Source organism: Epinephelus fuscoguttatus, linkage group LG7 (genome assembly GCF_011397635.1).
Source record: "Epinephelus fuscoguttatus linkage group LG7, E.fuscoguttatus.final_Chr_v1".
NCBI lineage: Eukaryota > Metazoa > Chordata > Actinopteri > Perciformes > Serranidae > Epinephelus > Epinephelus fuscoguttatus.
The window spans coordinates 17738-38105 of record NC_064758.1 but is presented as its reverse complement, the minus strand read 5'-3'; the positions used below and the strand labels follow the sequence as shown (position 1 = coordinate 38105).

Sequence of the window (20368 nt, the reverse complement as noted above, 5' to 3'; positions counted from 1 at the left end):
ATTTTTAAGACTTTTGAAAGACTGATTTAAGACATTTTAATGCCAATTAAGGCCTTATTTTTAGATTAATGAATTCAATGCCTTTTAAGACTTTTTAAGGATCCGCGGGAACCCTGTCTGATAATGTGAGGGCTGGCTGTTCTGCTGATGTATCATATGGTGAGGGTGAAACTGAGTCAGTGACAGAAAGTGATGACGGTGCTATTGGAACATATATTTTATATTCCAGCGAAAGGAGTAGATGTGTTATTGGAGGAGTTGCATTTTTTGTTCAGCTAGGGCACCTGTCACAAAGTGCACAGTTACAGAAATTTTCAAAAGCCATAACCTCCATATTGGTCAGGCTGTTATTGAAGAACTTGCCAATTCTATATGTGTTTCTAATCCTGTGGCTAAGATTTTGGGGAAGTGTGGTCCTCTTGCCACTTCTTATAAAAGAAAACAATACTTCAAGCAAAATTTTGGGGTTGTAGAGCCTATTGAATATATTTTATCTGTAGACCAAAGGAGGTCATTTCAGTACATCCCTTTATTACAGTCATTGCAGGAAATACTGAGTCACAATAAATTACTGGATAGAGTGACTGAAGAACTCATAGCTCAGGAAAATAGAGATGATTTGCATGGTGATCAGCGGGTTTACAGGTCTCTTCGAGATGGTGAGCATTATAAAACAAATAGCTTTCTAGCTGTTGAATTGAGAATTTCCATAAATCTTTACATTGACAATTTTGAGGTTTGTAATCCTATTGGGACCTCACGCAAAAAACGTAAGCTTTGTGGTGTATATTGGGTCTTGGACAATTTACCTCCTGGCTCTCATTCTGCTCTCTCATCCATTTATTTGTCAGTTCTTTGTAAAAGAAAAGAATTGGGTTTGAAAAAGTTTTAGATCCACTTTTGAAAGATCTTGTCATTTGGGACCAACGTGGTGTGTTCATCAGTCAGTTGAATGAGTGTATCCAGAGGTGGACTGGCCACCTGGATTACCAGTATGGCCGGACTGAGGAGGGGGGGAAAAAAAAAAAAAAAGACTTTCGGCGCAGTTGGGCTGGTCTTTAATATGATAACCAATTTTTACAGTTTCTCTAGTGTCTGGCTAATCAACATTGGCCCACATGAGTGTGTCACACCCCTTTCACCTCAGTCCTGGGGCTGTTGGCCAATCACAGCCGAAGGTCGAGGGCCTCGGTCCCAATCAATCAATCAATCAGTCATACACACATGCAAAAATGGAGAAGAAACGGAAAGGAGGAGCGGAGAAGTTGAGAGACAAAAAAGGCAGGCACTACAGGCAGATGCTGCCAAGTGTCAAAATTTGACACATTTATTTTTTGCTGCTGCATCTCAAGCAGGACCTTCAGCATCCGCAGCAGCACCTGCAGCTCTCGCGTCGCCCTCTGCAGGAGGAGGACAATGTGCCCGGGAGGGGGATGCTAGTCAGGTGAGGCAGCTGTAAGCTAATGTGAAAACATTATATGGCTAGCTTGTTAACTTTTAGCACAACGCATGTAGGCTAGTTTGGCTGTCAAAACATCATTATTGTGTAACGTTACTAAAGCCAGACAGCGTTCAGTGGCATTAGCCAACATTAGCATGGCTAAGTAACTAATAAAATAGCCGAACATCTGATCTAACATTATCTCTTGTGTATTTCCCTTAAGCTGGTGAGCTAAATGCTGCTCTGCTGTATATTAATTCATTAATTCATCAACATTAAAATGAATGTCAGTTTTATTCTTTTTGTGTGGGTATTGTTGGATAATATAGAAATTGAGACAGTCTACATGCACTGTGAAGGGGAAATGTGTATTAATGTGTTGTTCTTAAAGTGTATTATTTGCAGTTTATAAAACTTATACTGTAGTTATTCAGTAGGCACCATAGGTGATTAATGTTTATTATGTTATGATCATTATTAGTGTGACTTACATGTTCACCAGTCTCACACTATTAAGCGACTATTGCAGGGTCCCCCCAGGATTTTTCCACTCAAATTTAAGACTTTTTAAGACCTTTTTAAGACCACAACCAATGAAATTTAAGACCAACCTCGCACCTATTCTGGCATACATTTATGAAATAATGCAAAAAAAATCTGTCAGAATAACTAAGAATAACAGCATAACACAGGGACATATAACAATCACTTATTTTAATAAACAATACAGTGTGTGTGTGCGCACGCCTGTGTGCAAAACTATTACAAATGGACTGACTTTGAAATGTTTTTAGCAGGTCCACCGCCGTAGCATGGCCCATGAACTCAGAACCAAAATATCTTGAGTGGACGCGGTCACCAACCCAGTAGCGCAGATGAATGTCCAGTTGTTTAGTTTTTGTACTTTTGTTTAGACTTTCGTCAAGCATGACCACAAATCCAGACGCCTTATTGAACTGCTCGGTCAGTTGTTTGGTGATGAAAGGGGCCAGACCAAACTTAGTAATATAGGCGGTCTTGTTGCTCCCACATGTGAAAGTAGCCGCGATCTCTGAGTCGGGGAACATGACTTTGAAGAGCTCGCTTATATTTTCATTTTCATTTTCTCGACGTATACGAGGGGTGGTCCGATATCGTCTTTAGTGTCCACGTCACCTCTGCCTTAAGCGTTGGCGTTGAGCCACAAAGAGCTCGTATGTTACCTGGCTGTGTGGGCTCGGTGCTGCTGGCAGCCAAGGTGACTGTTGAGGTTAGTGTCGGGTTTGCCGCGCAGAACTGGGATATGGGTGCCTGCCTCCGTGTAGCTGCTGAGCATGCTAAATGTTTAGCACTCTTCATGTGCGACTCCAAGGCCCTATGTCCCATTGTGCCGAGCTTGAATTTTTTACGGCACAGGCTGCACTGAGCCTCCCACTCATTCCCTGGTACAGCCTGAATCCAGTCATATTTTGAGTCACTTAGCCACGATGGATTAAATCTGCACTTGCCCATCCCAAAGCTGCTGCGCGAGCGACGACCTCAGTGGGTCAGCGGCTGACTGTGCACGCTCCAACGTAATGCTGCATTCTAGAAAACTCGGAAATCAACGCAACATTCCAAGATGTTTTTTTTGTTAGTTTACTTAGTATACAGTTATGTTGTTGAGCTCATGCAGATAAGAAAGGGAAAAATTAAGACCTTTGAGAATGAAATTTAAGACTTGTAAACAAAATTTAAGACCTTTTCAAGGCCTTAATTTACAGTTATCAAATTTAAGACTTTTTCAAGTTTTTAAGATCCCGCGGGTACCCTGTATTGCAGACTAACTATTTTAACTAACATTAAAAATATTACATATTTGTTCTAATCAAGGCCTCAGGTTAAATGATGTGTCATTATCCCTTCAATAATGTTTACATGTATATTTTTTTTGTCTCCCACATATATATGAACATATTTGTTCCACCACCAGCATCCGCCACCATCATCCACCGCCATCATCCACCACCATCATCCGCCGCCATCACTCGCCGCCCCGGCCCCTGAGTGGGCCAGTCAGTTACTAAATTCCTGGGTCTCTTTTTTGCCCCAGTCGGCCCCTAAGTGTATCAAAGGCACTGTGAATGGCTTAATTAAAAAATTGGTGGAAATGCACACGAAAATTGGTCTCTGCTTAGATTGTTGCCTCTGATTATTGGTCCACTTGTTCCAGAGGATGAACCTATATAGCATGTTGTTTTGGATGTCAAGGACATAGTGGAGCTTGTCATAGTCCCTGTACACTGTGATGAGTCAATTGCATATCTTGAGTGTAAAATCAGTGAACATCGCCAGAGATACCAAGAGGTTTTTCCAAACAACCATCTTCTCCCTAAACATCATTATTTGGAGCACTACCCTGTTTTGATTTGCCTCTTTGGGCCTCTTGTCCATAAATGTACAATGAGATTTGAGGCGAAACACAGTTTCTTTAAACAGATTGCTCGCCATACCAACTGTTTAAGGACAGTTTATTTTTCTGTCAATCAAGTACAGCTCTGCTTGGCACAATGTGTGTACAATCAAAGCCTGTACACTACCTTGTTATCTGTATTTTCATTTTGTATCATTTAAATTAGTTTAAAGGTAAATTTAATGTTTTTGAGCCTCAGCCACACAAAAACTTAATGGGCACTGGTGTTTTGAACTAGTTTACACATTGGCTTATTGGCTCAAATATTTGGTCAGTTACAAATCAACAAATCAATTGTCTAATTATTGTGAGGGCCTCTGTATTTTTTCTAATTGTGGTTTTCTTATTTTATTATTTAGATCTACACAATGGCCCAGCCCATAAGACTGAGGGTTATCCTTGGTGAAGATGATGCCTGCCAGCAGGGATAGCAGACTCCATAGAGGAATTGTGCTAGACAATAAAGACAAGTTTTGGATTGCTACAAGATTTTCGGCTTGAGTATCAAGACGCTGATTTTGGAAATGAGTTTGTAAATCCGTCTGTGACCTCTGAAATAAATGACAAAGCAACTATAAAGGTTGTATACTCATCTACTCCAAACGATGCTGAAATGACACTTCAACCTCTAGCAGTCCAAGGCCCAACAGATTCCTTATCAATCCCCTCAGTTGACACAGATGACACAGAGCCAGTTTCACTGCTGAGTGCAGTGCTAGTGGAACTCATTTGAGCCCCTCACCAAAACTGAAATCCCTCATTCTGGAATGACTAGCAGAAGAAATTATTAAATTCAAAGCGTACCCAACTGACCTTGATCTGAATGATGTTGCAGAAGTCCTTGTGAAAAAGCATCCATGTCTGAGGGAACAGGGATCCTTCAATGGCTATTACGGGTGGAAGATTAGCCTTAAGTATAAAATGGCCAACGTCAGGACCAAACTAATAGGCCTTGGATGTAACGAGGTGACCATAAATTCACTAAAGAACAAGGCCCAAGACAAAGCAGCCTTGAATGTGAAAAAGCCCTGAAGAGCAGAAGTCAATTACTGTCCGCAGCATCCACCAGGGGAAACCACTGACACTCTGGAAGACGAGAGAATTGCGCTGCTTTCAGAGATTAAGAAGAGAACCAATGGCCATATAGTGACACTGAAAATGGAGACTTTCTCATATAGAAGGCAAGAAGTTCTTCAAGGACAGCCCTTGGTTGCAGACTTCAAAAGCAGATGGCCAGCTCTGTTCTCTCAGAAAGAGGTGCATGTCCTATATTTGCTCAGGTTTTTTGTATGCCCCGAGTGTGTGCACAAACAAGTACAGGAAAATAATGACAAATCAAATAGTGTTGACCTGTTGTTTCTCTCCTTTTGAGTGACAAGCGCATTGTGTTTTTGTTTTTTTCAGATCAATAACGAGTTCAAGCACATATCGACTGTACCTCTGCTTTCTACGTTCTTTGCTGAGCTCGACCGATGCTCTCCACACATGATGGAGATCTTTCGAAGCAAAGGTGGGGTGGCTGGAAGAAAATTGAGAGATCTCATGGTGGCCATGGTGGTATTAAAATGGGTTTGTGTATGAGTTGCCAGACAATTGAATTTCCCTTTGGGGATCAATAATGTGATTCTTATTCTTAAAAAACATTTTTATGCCCCTGTCATGACAATTGCATGAGCATAAATCTCTATGTATGTATGTAAACAAAAATGACAAAATTTCGCTACCAACACTTATTTATTTTATTTTTTTGAAAATGCTGCCTAAAATGCATAATATTGTCAAAATTTAATTTTTTTTAATTTTTTCCAAATACATACAAGACGAGCATGCATCAAGTCCTTGTGTATCTACTTGAACGAAGACCACGAGAAACTTATACACATACTTATATACATACACTAGGTGTGACAAAGTAGCTGTAGGCCAGCTGGATAAAGCACATATTTACATGCTTGATCTGTTAACCCTTGTACCCTATTAAAAAAAAGTTACGTTTTTCCTATTAAGGGACAAAAGTGTCTTCTTCAAAAACACCCTAAAAATATTATATGCTTATATTTTTTTCCCACTTTTTTAACATAAATCTTGAAAGAGGCAACAGATAGGATTCAGGTTTTTTTAGCTTGGCGCCACCTAGTGTCAGCAGTGTTGCTCGCACTGTCGCAACGACCAAATTGATGGTGGGATCAGATAATCAATAAAATATAGGCTGTAAAGCCACCAGTATACCTCTATGTATATGTAGAATGAGAAGGTGTGTGGACACTCTACTAAATAAATGAGTAAAGAGACTGAGCAACAATTATCAGATTTATCTGAAGAAAAAACAAATAGCAATGCAAATAATTATATCAGAATGCACAGAACCAGTACAAACAACTTGCAGTAAATTATAGTAATATGTGCAGTATCAGTACAAACAATAGTAGACACGTAAGGGATAATGTATAGTGAGCCCGTGACTGTTGACAAATAACTCCCGACAGGGGAACGGAACCCCGACGTACAGCGGAGTTATTTTTCAACTGTCACCGGCTCACTATACACTGTCTTGCTTAGAACATGGCTTACTACTAATGGTGTAAAGATAAACCGATTTGAATCGGTTATCGGTCTGTGACGTATGAGATCCGAGTGCATCGGTTGATGGAGCCCTGGATCGGTAAAAATGCACTACGAACGGTCCGATGGTCCGGATTTACGGCCGCGAATCAGTTTCCTGAGTTTCCAGTGGCCCATACCTGTCATTGTTGTGCTCGGCCAAAGTGGTTTGGCGTGTGAACTCTCGCGAGATTACCATGTTGACCTTTTACCTGTACGAGTAGTGACGTCAGCTGTGTAGAGCGTCTGTGTGGAGAGCAGGCAACAACATGTCAGACGATGCGGATGAAATACACAGCGCTCCTCACCTAAAATCGAAGGTTTGGAAATCATTTGGATTTTTTAAGAAGAATGGAAAGCTAGACAAAAGCCAGGCCGTTTGCAAACTTTGTAGAGCGACCATCAAATACACTGGAAGTACAACAAACCTTAGTAATCACCTGGTGAGACGGCATGGCGGGGCTGATTCGAGTGAACAGGATGCTAGCGCGGCTAGCACAGCTAGCACGAATAGCATGGACAAGAGCGGGCAGGACAAAGACAAGAAAATACAAGAGTTTTTCCAACCGCAATTCAGCTATAACTCGGCAAGGTCCAAGGCAATAACGGCATTTATCGCTCATTTTATTGCAGAAGACTTACGGCCGTATAGTGTCGTTGAAAGCGGAGGCTTTCGGGACATGATAAAAACAATCGAGCCAAGGTATAAGATACCTTCCAGACAGCATTTCGCCGAGAAGTGTGTGCCGGAAATGTATAACAAGTTAAAGAACGAAGTTAAACAAGAACTTTCCCAAGCGGAGAGGGTAGCAATCACCACGGATGCGTGGACTTCATGTGCAACCAACTCGTATGTGACGATTAGGGCACATCATATTTCTCCAGACTGGGAATTAAGGAATCATGTCTTACAAACCAGAGTCTTCAATGACAGCCACACAGGAAGAAATATAGGTGCATTACTGAAGGAAGCATGTGCTGACTGGAACATTTTGGATAAAGACCCAGCTCTTGTAACTGATAATGCCAGAAACATGGTCGTAGCTGGACTTGAAGCTGAAATGAGGCCTCACCTTGCCTGCTTTGCGCATACATTAAATCTAGCATCAAAGAAGGCTTTGCAAGTGGACACTGCTGCAAAGTTGCTAGGAAGAGTAAGGAGGGTGGTTGGGTTTTTGCATCGCAACATTAGAGGTGCTGAAATCCTCCGTGAGAAACAACAACAACTGTCTTTGCCTGCACACAAGCTCATACAAGATGTTTCCACCAGATGGAACAGCTCCTTTGACATGCTGCAGCGGTTCTTGGAGCAACAGCCAGTTGTGTTTGCTACTCTCATGTCCAGGGAGGTCAGGAAAGGAGAGGAGGTGAACACTGTTAATGAGAGAGACATTTGCAATGCTGAAGACATTGTTAAACTGATGGCACCAGTAAAAGTTGTGACCACTGTCATGTGTGAGGAGGAGCAGCCAACAATCTCAATGATTGCCCCACTCAGGGCAAAACTTCAAAAGCACTTTGAGGCTACTGATGAAGATACAGCTCTCATCACTGAGATGAAAAGGGCCTTCAATAATGACTTTGAGAAGCGATACACAAATGTCCTTGACCTCCTCTACACAGCATCAGCTATTGACCCACGCTTCAAGACATTGCCTTTTCTCAGTGACCATGAAGCAGAGAGGATCTTCACCAGCCTTTCTGCTGAAGCTGCAGCCATTCACAACAAGGTAACAGTTTGTTATTGAGTTAACAACTAGTTTTTGTTGTGCAGTGTTACCATTTCTTACACTCTGCATTTGACATTTTTAATATTTGTAGTTTGTGACTGCTGGAGGCAATTAATTAAGTGTTTTAATAAAAACATGATACATTTTACTTGTTAGGAAACATCACATGCAGACAATCAGGGACAGCCAGTTCAGGGAGTTGAAAGGCAGACAGATCCGCTGACAGACCCTGGGCAAGGCAATCTGGGCCGCGTAGTTTGTTCCCAGATCCAGGATACACAGAAAGGTGTGTTTTTGAGCCGAATAGGGTGTAAGTAGATTTAACTTCATATATAAAATAAGGCAAAAGAAAAGACGTTTAAGGTCATTGCAGACAAGACCAGTAATTATGGTATTCTTTTCATTTTCAGATGATGACCAGCCTCCCTGTAAGAAGAAAAAGAAAAGTGCAGTGCTGGACCAACTGTTTGGAGAAACCTTCGAAGTGAAAGCAGAAACAAGATCTTCAAGAGAGAAGGCCAGTGATGAAGTAATGAGGTACAGAGAGCGTAATCCATTGCCCCTCAAAGACAACCCACTACAATGGTGGAAGGGACAATCAGACCTCCCACTGCTGTCATCACTTGCAAAAAAATACCTCTGTATACCAGCAACCAGCGTAGCATCAGAAAGCGTTTTTAGCACAGCAGGGGATGTTGTTTCAGCGCAGCGCAGTGTTCTCAGACATGATCATATTGATCAGTTGATTTTCCTCAAAAAGAATCTTGACAAATGAACTCTGAGTTGGGAGATGTAAACAGAAGTAATAAATTCAACACCCCACCCCCCTACAGTGCAAGCACTGATGTTTTTTGCCTCAAAGGAGAGTGACTAAGAAAAACGATATGAGGTGGACAGTAAGTATTAGTTAGTGTTTAGAGCTTTTTCAGATTTTTTTTTTTTTTAAGAAAAGCTAAGGTTCAGAGTTACAGACATGTTGAATGTAACATGCTATTTTCTATAACTGCTTACTAAAGTTTTGGATCCATGTATCTTGTTGTCAGTGATATGTTATGCTATTGTAGTTACTGAAGTTCACATGAGTGACTGAAGCACTAATTCTGAATTTTGAACTGAATTTTTGCCTTTAATAGGCAACTTTTTTTGTTTTATAACAACTATTATTTTTGATATCTAACCTCAGATAAGTTTATGTTGTCTGAATTTATGTTGAATGTTCAGTAGGCCTGGTGTATTGTCTCTTGGACACTAAATAAACAAAAGGATACTATTTTGAAATTACATTTGTGTTTTTTTCTTTTTCTTCTCAGTAACATAGAGTAAAAATAAGTACTTGGGGTTAAATTGTCCATTTGTATTGAATCAAACTGAACCGAATCGGATCGAATCGTACCAAATCGTTAACTATTTTTTATGAATCGTCCCTGAATCGGATCATAGCTTGTGAATCGAGATTTGAATCGGATCGTTTTGTGAGTGAAAGATTCACACCCCTACTTACTACTAAAACATTCAAATGTTACAACTGGCATCAATATTATTAAATTGCTGGCAGAGTGTATTGACAGAGGAGAGGCATTCACCACACAAATGGGAGCGGCGGAGAGGATTTTACTCCACTTCTCCCAGTTGGAGATGCTGGGTGCCCAGTAGCTGCGAAGGCTGCCCTCACATTTGTGGCCAGTGACCGGCGTGACTTAGCTCGGCCATGTCCGTCTATAGCTGCCTCCGTGAGAAGAGAACAAAAGGAAAGGAAGGGGATATCACTGTCCGAGGGCTGCCGTAGAATGGCAACAAGGATGCCAGCCGACCAACACTCTCTACCCGGTCCCTGGTTGCAGCGATTTGCGATGCTGACCAGCTAGGAATGAACTAGCAGCCAGTACAGTACAGTACAGTCCTCTCTCGTCTAGCTAACATTTAGCTGTGTTACTTACTGATCCATTAGAAAGAAAGCTAGTTGGACATCGATTTTGAAGTCTCTTTGGTCACGGAGCTCCCTCCATCTCTTGAACGCCTGACTGAGGTTTACTCTTGTTTTTCTTCTTCTTTTATCACTCTCCTTTTTGCTCTTCTTTCTTCCTCAGACAGAGGAGCTCCTTTTCTTTTGCTAGGCCGTTTTTCACTTGTCTCCAAACATTGTCTGTCTGCCATTGTGCTTGTGACTCAACTATCTCATGCCCAACTCCTCATAAGGAGTTGGGCATGAGATAGTTAAGTTTGCAGAAAAATTGGTCCACGCTTTTGTTACCTCAAGGCTGGATTACTGTAACTCTCTATTATCAGGTAGCTCTAGTAAGTCCTTAAAAACTCTCCAGCTAATTCAGAATGCAGCAGCACGTGTACTAACAGGAACTAATAAACGCGATCATATCTCTCCTGTTTTAGCTTCTCTGCACTGGCTCCCTGTAAAATCCAGAATTGAATTTAAAATCCTACTGTTAACTTATAAAGCTCTAAATGGTCAAGCTCCGTCATATCTTAGAGAGCTCATAGTGCCTTATTATCCCACCAGAACACTGCGCTCTGAGAATGCAGGGTTACTCGTGGTCCCTAAAGTCTCCAAAAGTAGATCAGGAGCCAGAGCCTTCAGCTATCAGGCTCCTCTCCTGTGGAATCATCTTCCTGTTACAGTCCGGGAGGCAGACACCGTCTCCACATTTAAGACTAGACTTAAGACTTTCCTCTTTGATAAAGCTTATAGTTAGGGCTGGCTCAGGCTTGTCCTGTACCAGCCCTTAGTTAGGCTGACTTAGGCCTAGTCTGCCGGAGGACCCCTCTATAATACACTGGGCCCCTTCTCTCCTTCTCTCTCTCTCTCGCTCTCTCGTATCCTATTACTGCATCTAGCTAACCCGGCCATTCTGGATGTCACTAACTCGGCTTCTTCTCCGGAGTCTTTGTGCTCCACTGTCTCTCAGATTAACTCATATCACAGCGGTGCCTGGACAGCGTGGCGTGTGTGGTTGTGCTGCTGCCGTGGTCCGCCAGATGCCTCCTGCTGCTGCTGCCATCATTAGTCATTAGTCATACTTCTTCTGTTATTATACACATATGATTATTGTCACACATGTATACTGCCAGGTATTAATACATACTTTCAACATATTGTACCGCAGTAACCAGAACTATAACTATAATATTATAATATTATTACTTTCATTAATGTTGTTGTAAGCTACTGTCATTACCTGCATATCTCTCTCTCTCTCTCTCTCTCTCTCTCTCTCTCTCTCTCATTGTGTCATATGGATTACTGTTAATTTATTATGCTGATCTGTTCTGTACGACATCTATTGCACGTCTGTCCGTCCTGGAAGAGGGATCCCTCCTCGATTGCTCTTCCTGAGGTTTCTACCTTTTTTTCCCCGTTAAAGGGGTTTTTTTGGGGGAGTTTTTCCTTATCCGCTGTGAGGGTCTTAAGAACAGAGGGATGTCGTATGCTGTAAAGCCCTGTGAGGCAAATTGTGATTTGTGACATTGGGCTTTATAAATAAAATTGATTGATTGATTGATAAGGACCAGCTCCAGTCCCTGATTGGCTGACCGATACATGACGTGTTTCCTGCCGTAAAGCAGATTGTTTTCCACGAAATTTCGCCCCTGGTGGCAGAAGCTTTTTACAAAGATTGCGAAGTCACTAAGTAACCTATGTAAAAGGTGATAGTCTGATTTTACCGTGGCCACTACCCTGTGCAACCCACATTATTTTCATAATGATATATTTAGGAAAAAATGCTGTCTGTTGCCTCTTTAAACAACGTCAGTCCTGATCATAACTACCAAATATTCAATTAATTTCAGAATTTTAACCCCTTAAATGGCAGTGTCTAAGATGCCCCCCCCCCCGAAAATCCACTTTGCGTTGGATATATTGAAAATATTTAAATTGTACAAAAAATACGATGCCATCTTAGACCCTGGCATTTAAGGGGTTAAAATTCTGAAATTAATTGAATATTTGGTAGTTATTGAGTAGTAGTTATTGATTAAAATATTTTATGGGAAAAAAGTGGATGTAACATATGATAGGGCATTTTTGAAGAGGACAATTTTGTCCCTTAATAGGAAGAGTGTCAGTATTTTTGCTACACTGTGTAGGAAAATGGAATATAGGATTTGTCTTTGAAATTCCAAAATAAGTCAAAAAATACTCACCTTTGCCAAATATCATGGCTAAAAACATAATCACTGCAAAGTTATCAAGAAAATAAAACTCGTAAAGGACACTTTTGTCCCTAATAGGGTACAAGGGTTTTCTTCATCTGTTATTCTGCAAGGTTGAAAACTAGAGACAGTATTTGCTAAGCCTATGTTTTAAAAGTCCAAAATCCAAAATCAGCCAAGCAGGTGTCATAAATAATTCATGCACACTAATAACAAACAAAATGAACTGAACACAGCATTAAGATAAAATAAGCCTTCATTTATCGCCAGTGGGGAAATTCAGGAACATATTGTTGACATTTTAACATGATCCTTTTGATCATATTGTCAGTGGTTTGGTAACATAATGAGTCTGCTAACACCCTAACCAACACCTTTGGTTACTGTAGCAGCGGTTGCAGCAGGTGTGTGTATGTATGTGTGTTTTAGCAGCAGACTAGCAGCCGTTTGTGTATTGAAGTGCCTACAAAATACTTTAATTTCTTCATAAAATTGTCTCTTGCCACACTTCGTCTAGACTGATCGAATGTCATATTTCACTCCACAGAACACAGACACTGAGGCCAACATTTTCATGGAGCAAACTGTGACGGGAGTGTATGTCATTCTGAAGGAGGGTGCAGAGCCTGGAGATGCCCCAGAGAACATCGGTGTGCTGATCTAAAGAGTGGAGGTCCTCAGTGGTTTGAGGGACACTGCGATTGCTTGTGCTCTGTTATTTGGACTGATCTACTGTCTGAACCTAAGGTACCCACCAGAGCTCAAATGCACCTTTGAAGTCCTGCAGAAGATACTTCTAAACCTGGATGGACAGAGGTTGTCATCCAAGGCACAGTTCCTCAAAAACAAGCTTATGGAGTGAATAAGCTTGAAGAAGACTGATAAGCATGGCATTTGTCCACATCCCTGCCAGTGCAGATTTTTGTTTTGTTTTGTTTTGTTTTTTGTTTTGAAGGTTCAAAATGGACACACGCACAGTGGACTCAGACCAAGATTGTTGTCTCATATGTTGAAGTCTCCTATGTTTGTGGGTGGAGAAGAGAACTGTTTTTGAACACACATCTACACTAATTTTACTACATCGACAGTTGTAGCTGGAACAGTTGTATTCATACTGTTTTTCAAAAATTGTTTGAGTGGACCTGTTATACTCGCACACAAACATACAATGAATACTTGAAGTTTAATTGAATTATGGGTTATGGGAAGTTATGGGCTCCTTTAAAGTACAGTATGTGTATTCACAAAGATTTTCTGACATTTCTTTTACAGTTATTGTTCACTGTTTCATTTTCTTTTTTAAACTGTGCACGTGTCAACTGTAATATTTCAGTGTTTAAAACAATGATAACATGCTTATTACCTTGATGTCAATTTTATGTTTAAGAAGTTGAGTTGTTGCACTTAAAATTTTAAAACTTGAAATGTCACCAGTCATGCACAAATCCTGAAAGATTGTTCTAACCTTCGTGTTGTCCTCCCGGGTCTATCTGTTTTGACTGTCTCCTCCTTTCCTCCTTTATTTCCTTCCTCCTCCTTTCTTTCCTGCCTCCATTCCTTCTTTCCATCTGTCCCTCTTTCTTTCCTTCCTCCATCCTTCCTTCTTTCCCTCTGTCCCTCTTTCCTCCTTCCTCTCTTCTTTCTTTCCTTCCTTCCTTCCTTTTTCCCCTCCATCCCTCTTCCCCCCTCCTTCCTTCCTCCCTTCCTTCTTTTCTCCGTCCTTTCTTCCTTCCTTTCTTCCTCTTCCTTTCTCCCACCCTCCCTCCTTTCCTTCCTTCCTTCTTCCCCTCCGTCCTTCCCTCGTCTTCCTTCCTTGACCCGAGAACAATAGGAGCACGAAGGTTGTGTTCTGTATATCGATTATTTTGTTGGTAAAACATTATACATGCACTTGTTACAAAGGTTGAGAAAAATGCTGATTGTTAAAAACCTTAAAGACTGTCTGTAAACACCATTTTCTTGAAGCTGCTAGGACTTCGAAGTGAATACAGCATTCCAAAATGCATGATATGGTAAATATTTGACACAAACAAAAGGTGAAAATTGATTTAATTGATGCATTGAGTGGAAGAAGGATTTAAGAGTTTTACTGTCACTGGCATATGGAGATGCATGAAAAAGACAGATAATTATGGTAAAAATCTGGTGTAATTTTAGGTCTGCTGGAGGTCAGTGTCTACATTTGTGTAATCTGCCACATTGTTTTATGAACATGTTTTTCTGCATTGCTGTTGGCAGTTCTATGTTACAGCCAAATGTTGAATAAAATGTTAAATGTTTTTGCATTTTTTATGTATGTTATAGGACCTCTGGCAATTTAATTAAGCATGATTATGATAATAAAAACATTAATTAAAACAACAAGATTGACATTAGTATAACAGACAAAACCTATATTAGTTCATTCAACAAAATTGATATTAGTGTAACAGACAAAACCTATACTAGTTCATTCAACAAGACTGAATGTTGTTGTACTAAAGTATTTGGTCATTGTCAACTGAACATAAATTAATTTGACTAGACTAAGTAGCTACAAACATTTAAATTCAATAAAAAGGCAAATAAATTGAATGTAAATACACTGAACAAAAATATAAACGCACCACTTTTGTTTTTGCTCTCATTTTTCATGAGCTGAACTCAAAGATCTAAAACATTTTCTATATACACAAAAGACCATTTCCTCACAAATATTGTTCACAAATCTGTCTAAATCTGTGTTAGTGAGCACTTCTCCTTTGCCGCAATAATCCATCCCACCTCACAGGTGTGGCATATCAAGATGCTGATTAGACAGCATGAATATTGCACAGGTGTGCCTTAGGCTGGCCACAATAAAAGGCCACTCTGAAATGTGCAGTTTTATCACACCGCACAATGCCACAGATGTCGCAAGTTTTGAGGGAGCGTGCAACTGGCATGCTGATTGCAGGAATGTCCACCAGAGCTGTTGCCCGTGAATTGAATGTTCATTTCTCTACCATAAGCCATCTCCAAAGGCGTTTCAGACAGTTTGGCAGTACATCCAACCGGCCTCACAACTGCAGACCACGTGTAACCACACCAGCCCAGGACCTCCACATCCAGCATGTTCACCTCCAAGATCGTCTGAGACCAGCCACCCGGACAGCTGCTGCAACAATCGGTTTGCATAACCAAAGAATTTCTGCACAAACTGTCAGAAACCGTCTCAGGGAAGCTCATCTGCATGCTCGTCGTCCTCATCGGGGTCTCGACCTGACTGCAGTTCGTTGTCGTAACCGACTTGAGTGGGCAAATGCTCACATTCAATGGCGTCTGGCACGTTGGAGAGGTGTTCTCTTCATGGATGAATCCCAGTTTTCACTGTTCAGGGCAGATGGCAGACAGCATGTGGCGTGCCGTGGGGGGGCGGTTTGCTGATGTCAACGCTGTGGATCAAGTGGCCCATGGTGGCGGTGGGGTTATGGTATGCGCAGGCGTATGTTATGGACAACGAACACAGGTGCATTTTATTGATGGCATTTTGAATGCACAGAGATACCGTGACGAGATCCTGAGGTCCATTGTTGTGCCATTCATCCACGACCATCACCTCATGTTGCAGCATGATAATGCACGGCCCCATGTTGCAAGGATCTGTACACAATTCCTGGAAGCTGAAAACATCCCAGTTCTTGCATGGCCAGCATACTCACCGGACATGTCACCCATTGAGCATGTTTGGGATGCTCTGGATCGGCGTATATGACAGCATGTTCCAGTTCCTGCCAATATCCAGCAACTTCGCGCAGCCATTGAAGAGGAGTGGACCAACATTCCACAGGCCGCAATCAACAACCTGATCAACTATGCGAAGGAGATGCGTTGCATTGCGTGAGGCAAATGGTGGTCACACCAGATACTGACTGGTTTTCTGACGACCCCCCCCCCCCCCCCAATAAAGCAAAACTGCACATTTCAGAGTGACCTTTTATTGTGGCCAGCCTAAGGCACACCTGTGCAATATTCATGCTGTCTAATCAGCATCTTGATATGCCACACCTGTGAGGTGGGATGGATTATCTCGGCAAAGGAGAAGTGCTCACTAACACAGATTTAGACAGATTTGTGAACAATATTTGTGAGGAAATGGTCTTTAGTGTGGATAGAAAATGTTCAGCTCATGAAAAATGGGAGCAAAAACAAAAGTGGTGCGTTTATATTTTTGTTCAGTGTATTTACATGACTTTACACTGACAAATCTAAGTGGTGTTCAAGTAACACACTCAAGATAGGCTGATATTACTTGATTTGTTTAGATGGAATATAGGTGGCATGATGAAATTATGTTCATCCAATGAATTATTTTTTTGAGTGTTTTTTCCCACAATTTCATCACATAAAATTACATAAATATCCCGCATATTCCATCGCATTTTTTAAGAAAACGTGCCGCATAATCAAGGATTTTTGCCCGCAACAATCACAAAAAAAAAAATTCCGCATTTTTCTGGAAGGACTGCATAACTGACCACAAACCACTCATTCCACTAATGAAATCCCTTGACCTTGTTAACACACCAGTCCGCTGCCAGAGACTCCTCACGCGGCTGATGAGGTTCAACCTGGAGGCTGACTACGCTCCGGGGAAAACACTTGAAATGAACTATCTGTGCATGATGGATTGGTACTCAGAGGGAGCGGGATAGCGATACCTGGTTCCATGAGGTCAGAAATGCTAGAACGAATACATGATGGTCATCAAGGGCTTAACAAATGCAGAATGAGAGCAAACACTTCAGTGTGGTGGCCTGGCATCACTTCACAAATCACACACAAAGTGGAGAACTGCATGTACTGTTGGGAGCATAGGAGAACACAGAACAAGGAGCCTCTCCTGTCAACACCTCTCCCAGACAGACCATGGAAGAAAATTGGCTTAGATCTATGTGAATATGACAAAGAGAACTTTCTTGTCATAGCAGACTACTACTCCAGATACCTGGAGCCCCCACAACCCACAGGGCAATGGACATGCTGAATGTGCAGTGCAAACAGCCAAAAGAATACTGAGACAAAAAGATTCTCTACTGGCCCTTATGATTTACAGATCCTCACCACACAGCAGCACTGGTGTCAGTCTGGCTGAACTGTTAATGGGCAGGAAAATCAGGACGACTTTACCTACCCTGGCTAAAAACCTCCAACCAGAATGGCCGAACTGACAGCACATCAGAGCAAAGGATGCTGTGGAGAAAAGTAAACAGGCCTACCACTACAACAAGTGACATGGTGTGAAACAGCTCATACCACTACAGCCTGGAGACCCTGTTCTCACTAGGCTGGACAATCAAAAGACTTGGTCTACACCCACAGCAGTGGCTGGTGAGAGCACAACTGAGAGATCATACCTCATCGAGACAGAGCAAGGAGCCCTGTACAGGCGAAACCGTCACCATCTCCAAGCACTGCCTGTTGTAGGGTCCCCTGTCAACACCGCCACAAACACAAATACACCAGATACTCAGGCAAGCCCAGACTATAGCTCTCCTGGCCCGAAGGAGACCCCTGATGGACTGTGTGAAACTAGGTCTGGTAGAGCTGTTAAACCTGTTCAGAGACTTGATCTGTGAAGGATATTATGTTCAAGCTGTTTAAATAAACAAACAATATACAAAAGAGGTTTAACTGTTCAGTAAATTAAGTTAAATATTATCTGTTTGTTAAATGAATAACAAATAACTTTGTGGGGGGTTTTTTTGGAAAAAAGAGGAGTTTTGTAAGAATACAAAATAATATATGGTTGTTTTGAAGGGAAATACTATACAAAGTTATTTGATGATAAGACACTCAATGGTTGGTGAATAACTGTAGACCACAATGAGAAGCTGTTATTATTTACAATTAATGATCTATGTTTCTAAGCATCAGCATGGATGCTGTTTAAAAGGGGGAGATGTCAGAGACTATGTTTTACGACATGCGTTGCGACAGTTATGGCAGTTTTTGATAGGTGCATGTTTGAATGGCAGTTCATGGGTGTTAAGAGAGCATCGTGTCAATAAAGTGTCCACGTGCTGAAACTACAAGAACACTCTTTATTTTAAAATAAACCAACAAGTTTATTACAAGAGGTGTCTTACCTGGCAGGCCTGTGCCAGGCTCATACCCACCCTGAAGCGGGCAGACATGCCTGGAGGCAGGGAGGTGGGCAGCGCGCTGCCCAGGCCTGGATCGATCACCCGGATACATCTGACCACCGCCTCCACTATGAGCTCACTGCTGAACTGTCTGACACTGTCAGTCTCCTCGCTCACGTCTCTGTGGGTCATACATTCAACATAACGGTACTGCTGGTGACATACCGAGTTGAATCTGTTCTCAATCCAAGCTCACAACCTTTAGCCTCAAATAACCTACATACGTGTTTGGTCATGTGATGCGCTGACTTTGCTTAGTTGACTAATGATTGAATGCTTTCTATGTGACAGCAGGCTGCTAACCACCAAAATGAACATTAGTCAGCTAACATGTAATTTCAGCGTGGTTAAGCTGCCACTACACACAATTGCAAAAGGAAAATGAAGAAAACGCTGATGAAACTTACGTGCCGACTTGTCTGAGGGCGTGAATCAAAATTTTGTCAACTTCCTCCATCGCTGAAGTTCCTCTGTAACGTTAGATATACCAGCTAACAGACAAGGATGCGGCAGATCATCCGATGCTAACAGGGTTATTTATTAACATTAAGTTAGCTAACATTGGAATGGGTTTCCCGCGGAGGAATGGAGGCTACAGAACTCACTTAGCTTCCATCTCCTGCCAGCTAATTTAGGAACTAGCTACTGTTTAATTAGCACGGCTGCCACTCCTCATTCTCCTGATAGAATCCATTGTAATTCTCCACTGTATATGAAGCGGCTTGCTACAGTTGAGTTGTCAATACAATGAAATATTATTTAGCATTCCTTCCGAACTGAACCTGACGTGCTACAAACGCAACAAATCTGGCATCTGAGTGTCTTGTTCAGTGTCGAACTGAAGTAATAAGGGGATAGTGGAGCGGCATTCTGGGAGGTGGAGTTTCAGCTCGACTTACTGTCTCCGAGAACAAATGGGAATCGAGCAATCCAGAAACACACTTCCCAGCATGCTCCGAAAGAGGCTATCCCATGACCGGAAAGCTGCTGGGTTCAGGCATAGACATATATACTTGGGGTGCGTCCCAAGTCTCTTATTTTTATAGAGTGCGTCCCAAGTCTCTTATTTTTATAGTGCTACTGCTAGCTCCTCGCTTGAACCGGAAGTCGTTCGAGGTCCGCCATCTTCTAGGCCGTCCCAAGTCTCTTATTTGTGCAGCGAGGAGCTAGCAGCAAGCTTTAAGCAGCTACGAGCTAGGATGGTTGAGAGGTTCCTAACAGGAAGTCTTTTTCAGCTTGAGGCCATGACGTATAAATACCCGCCCCCTTTATCTGGCTCATTTAAACGAGATGGCGGAGAAATAGCGCAAGTGTACCCGTTACATGCATTCTTTGCTATGAAACGCTGTAATTCACATGCCTACGTGACTACAAAGAGTAACGTTAATGATATTTCGTGCAAGACTGTCATGTTGTCATTAAGTTTATTTCATTCACAATCTGTTGCGTTGTTCAGCGGACTGTCGGTGATGTGTGGCTGTTAAATGTACAGCTGCTCATGTCCAGAACCACACGTGTTGATATAACACCACACACAAACACACACACATTTGCCCATCATTAATTGTTCTGCATGTCATGTGAGTGGAATAATGTTTAATAGCTTGTAGGTAATATTAATTAGCCTATTAATATTAATTAATATTATTACTTTAATGTTGTTGTAAGCTACTGTCATTACCGTCTGTCCTGCGTCTCTCTCTGTCACTGTCTCTCTCTCTGTCTCTGTCTCTCTCTCTCTCTCATTGTGTCATACGGATTACTGTTAATTTGTTATGCTGAACTGTTTTGTACGACATCTATTGCACGTCTGTCCGTCCTGAAAGAGGGATCC

The 20368-nt window shown here is 41.7% G+C and overlaps 1 protein-coding gene across 3 annotated transcripts in view; it reads right to left on the bottom strand.

Annotated features, from left to right (window-relative positions):
- Positions 1-19736, bottom strand: part of ccdc22 (coiled-coil domain containing 22) — an 88797-nt gene extending 69061 nt beyond the window's left edge. For all 3 annotated transcript variants that reach the window (XM_049581673.1, XM_049581674.1, XM_049581675.1), the window contains exons 1-2: positions 18942-19736; positions 18478-18655 (exon numbers count right to left, since the gene is read on the bottom strand). In XM_049581673.1, the coding sequence (XP_049437630.1) occupies positions 18478-18655; positions 18942-18991 (228 nt within the window). In that variant the 5' untranslated portion in view covers positions 18992-19736. The remainder of the gene's footprint in view (positions 1-18477; positions 18656-18941) is intronic.
- Positions 19737-20368: the final 632 nt, after the last annotated feature.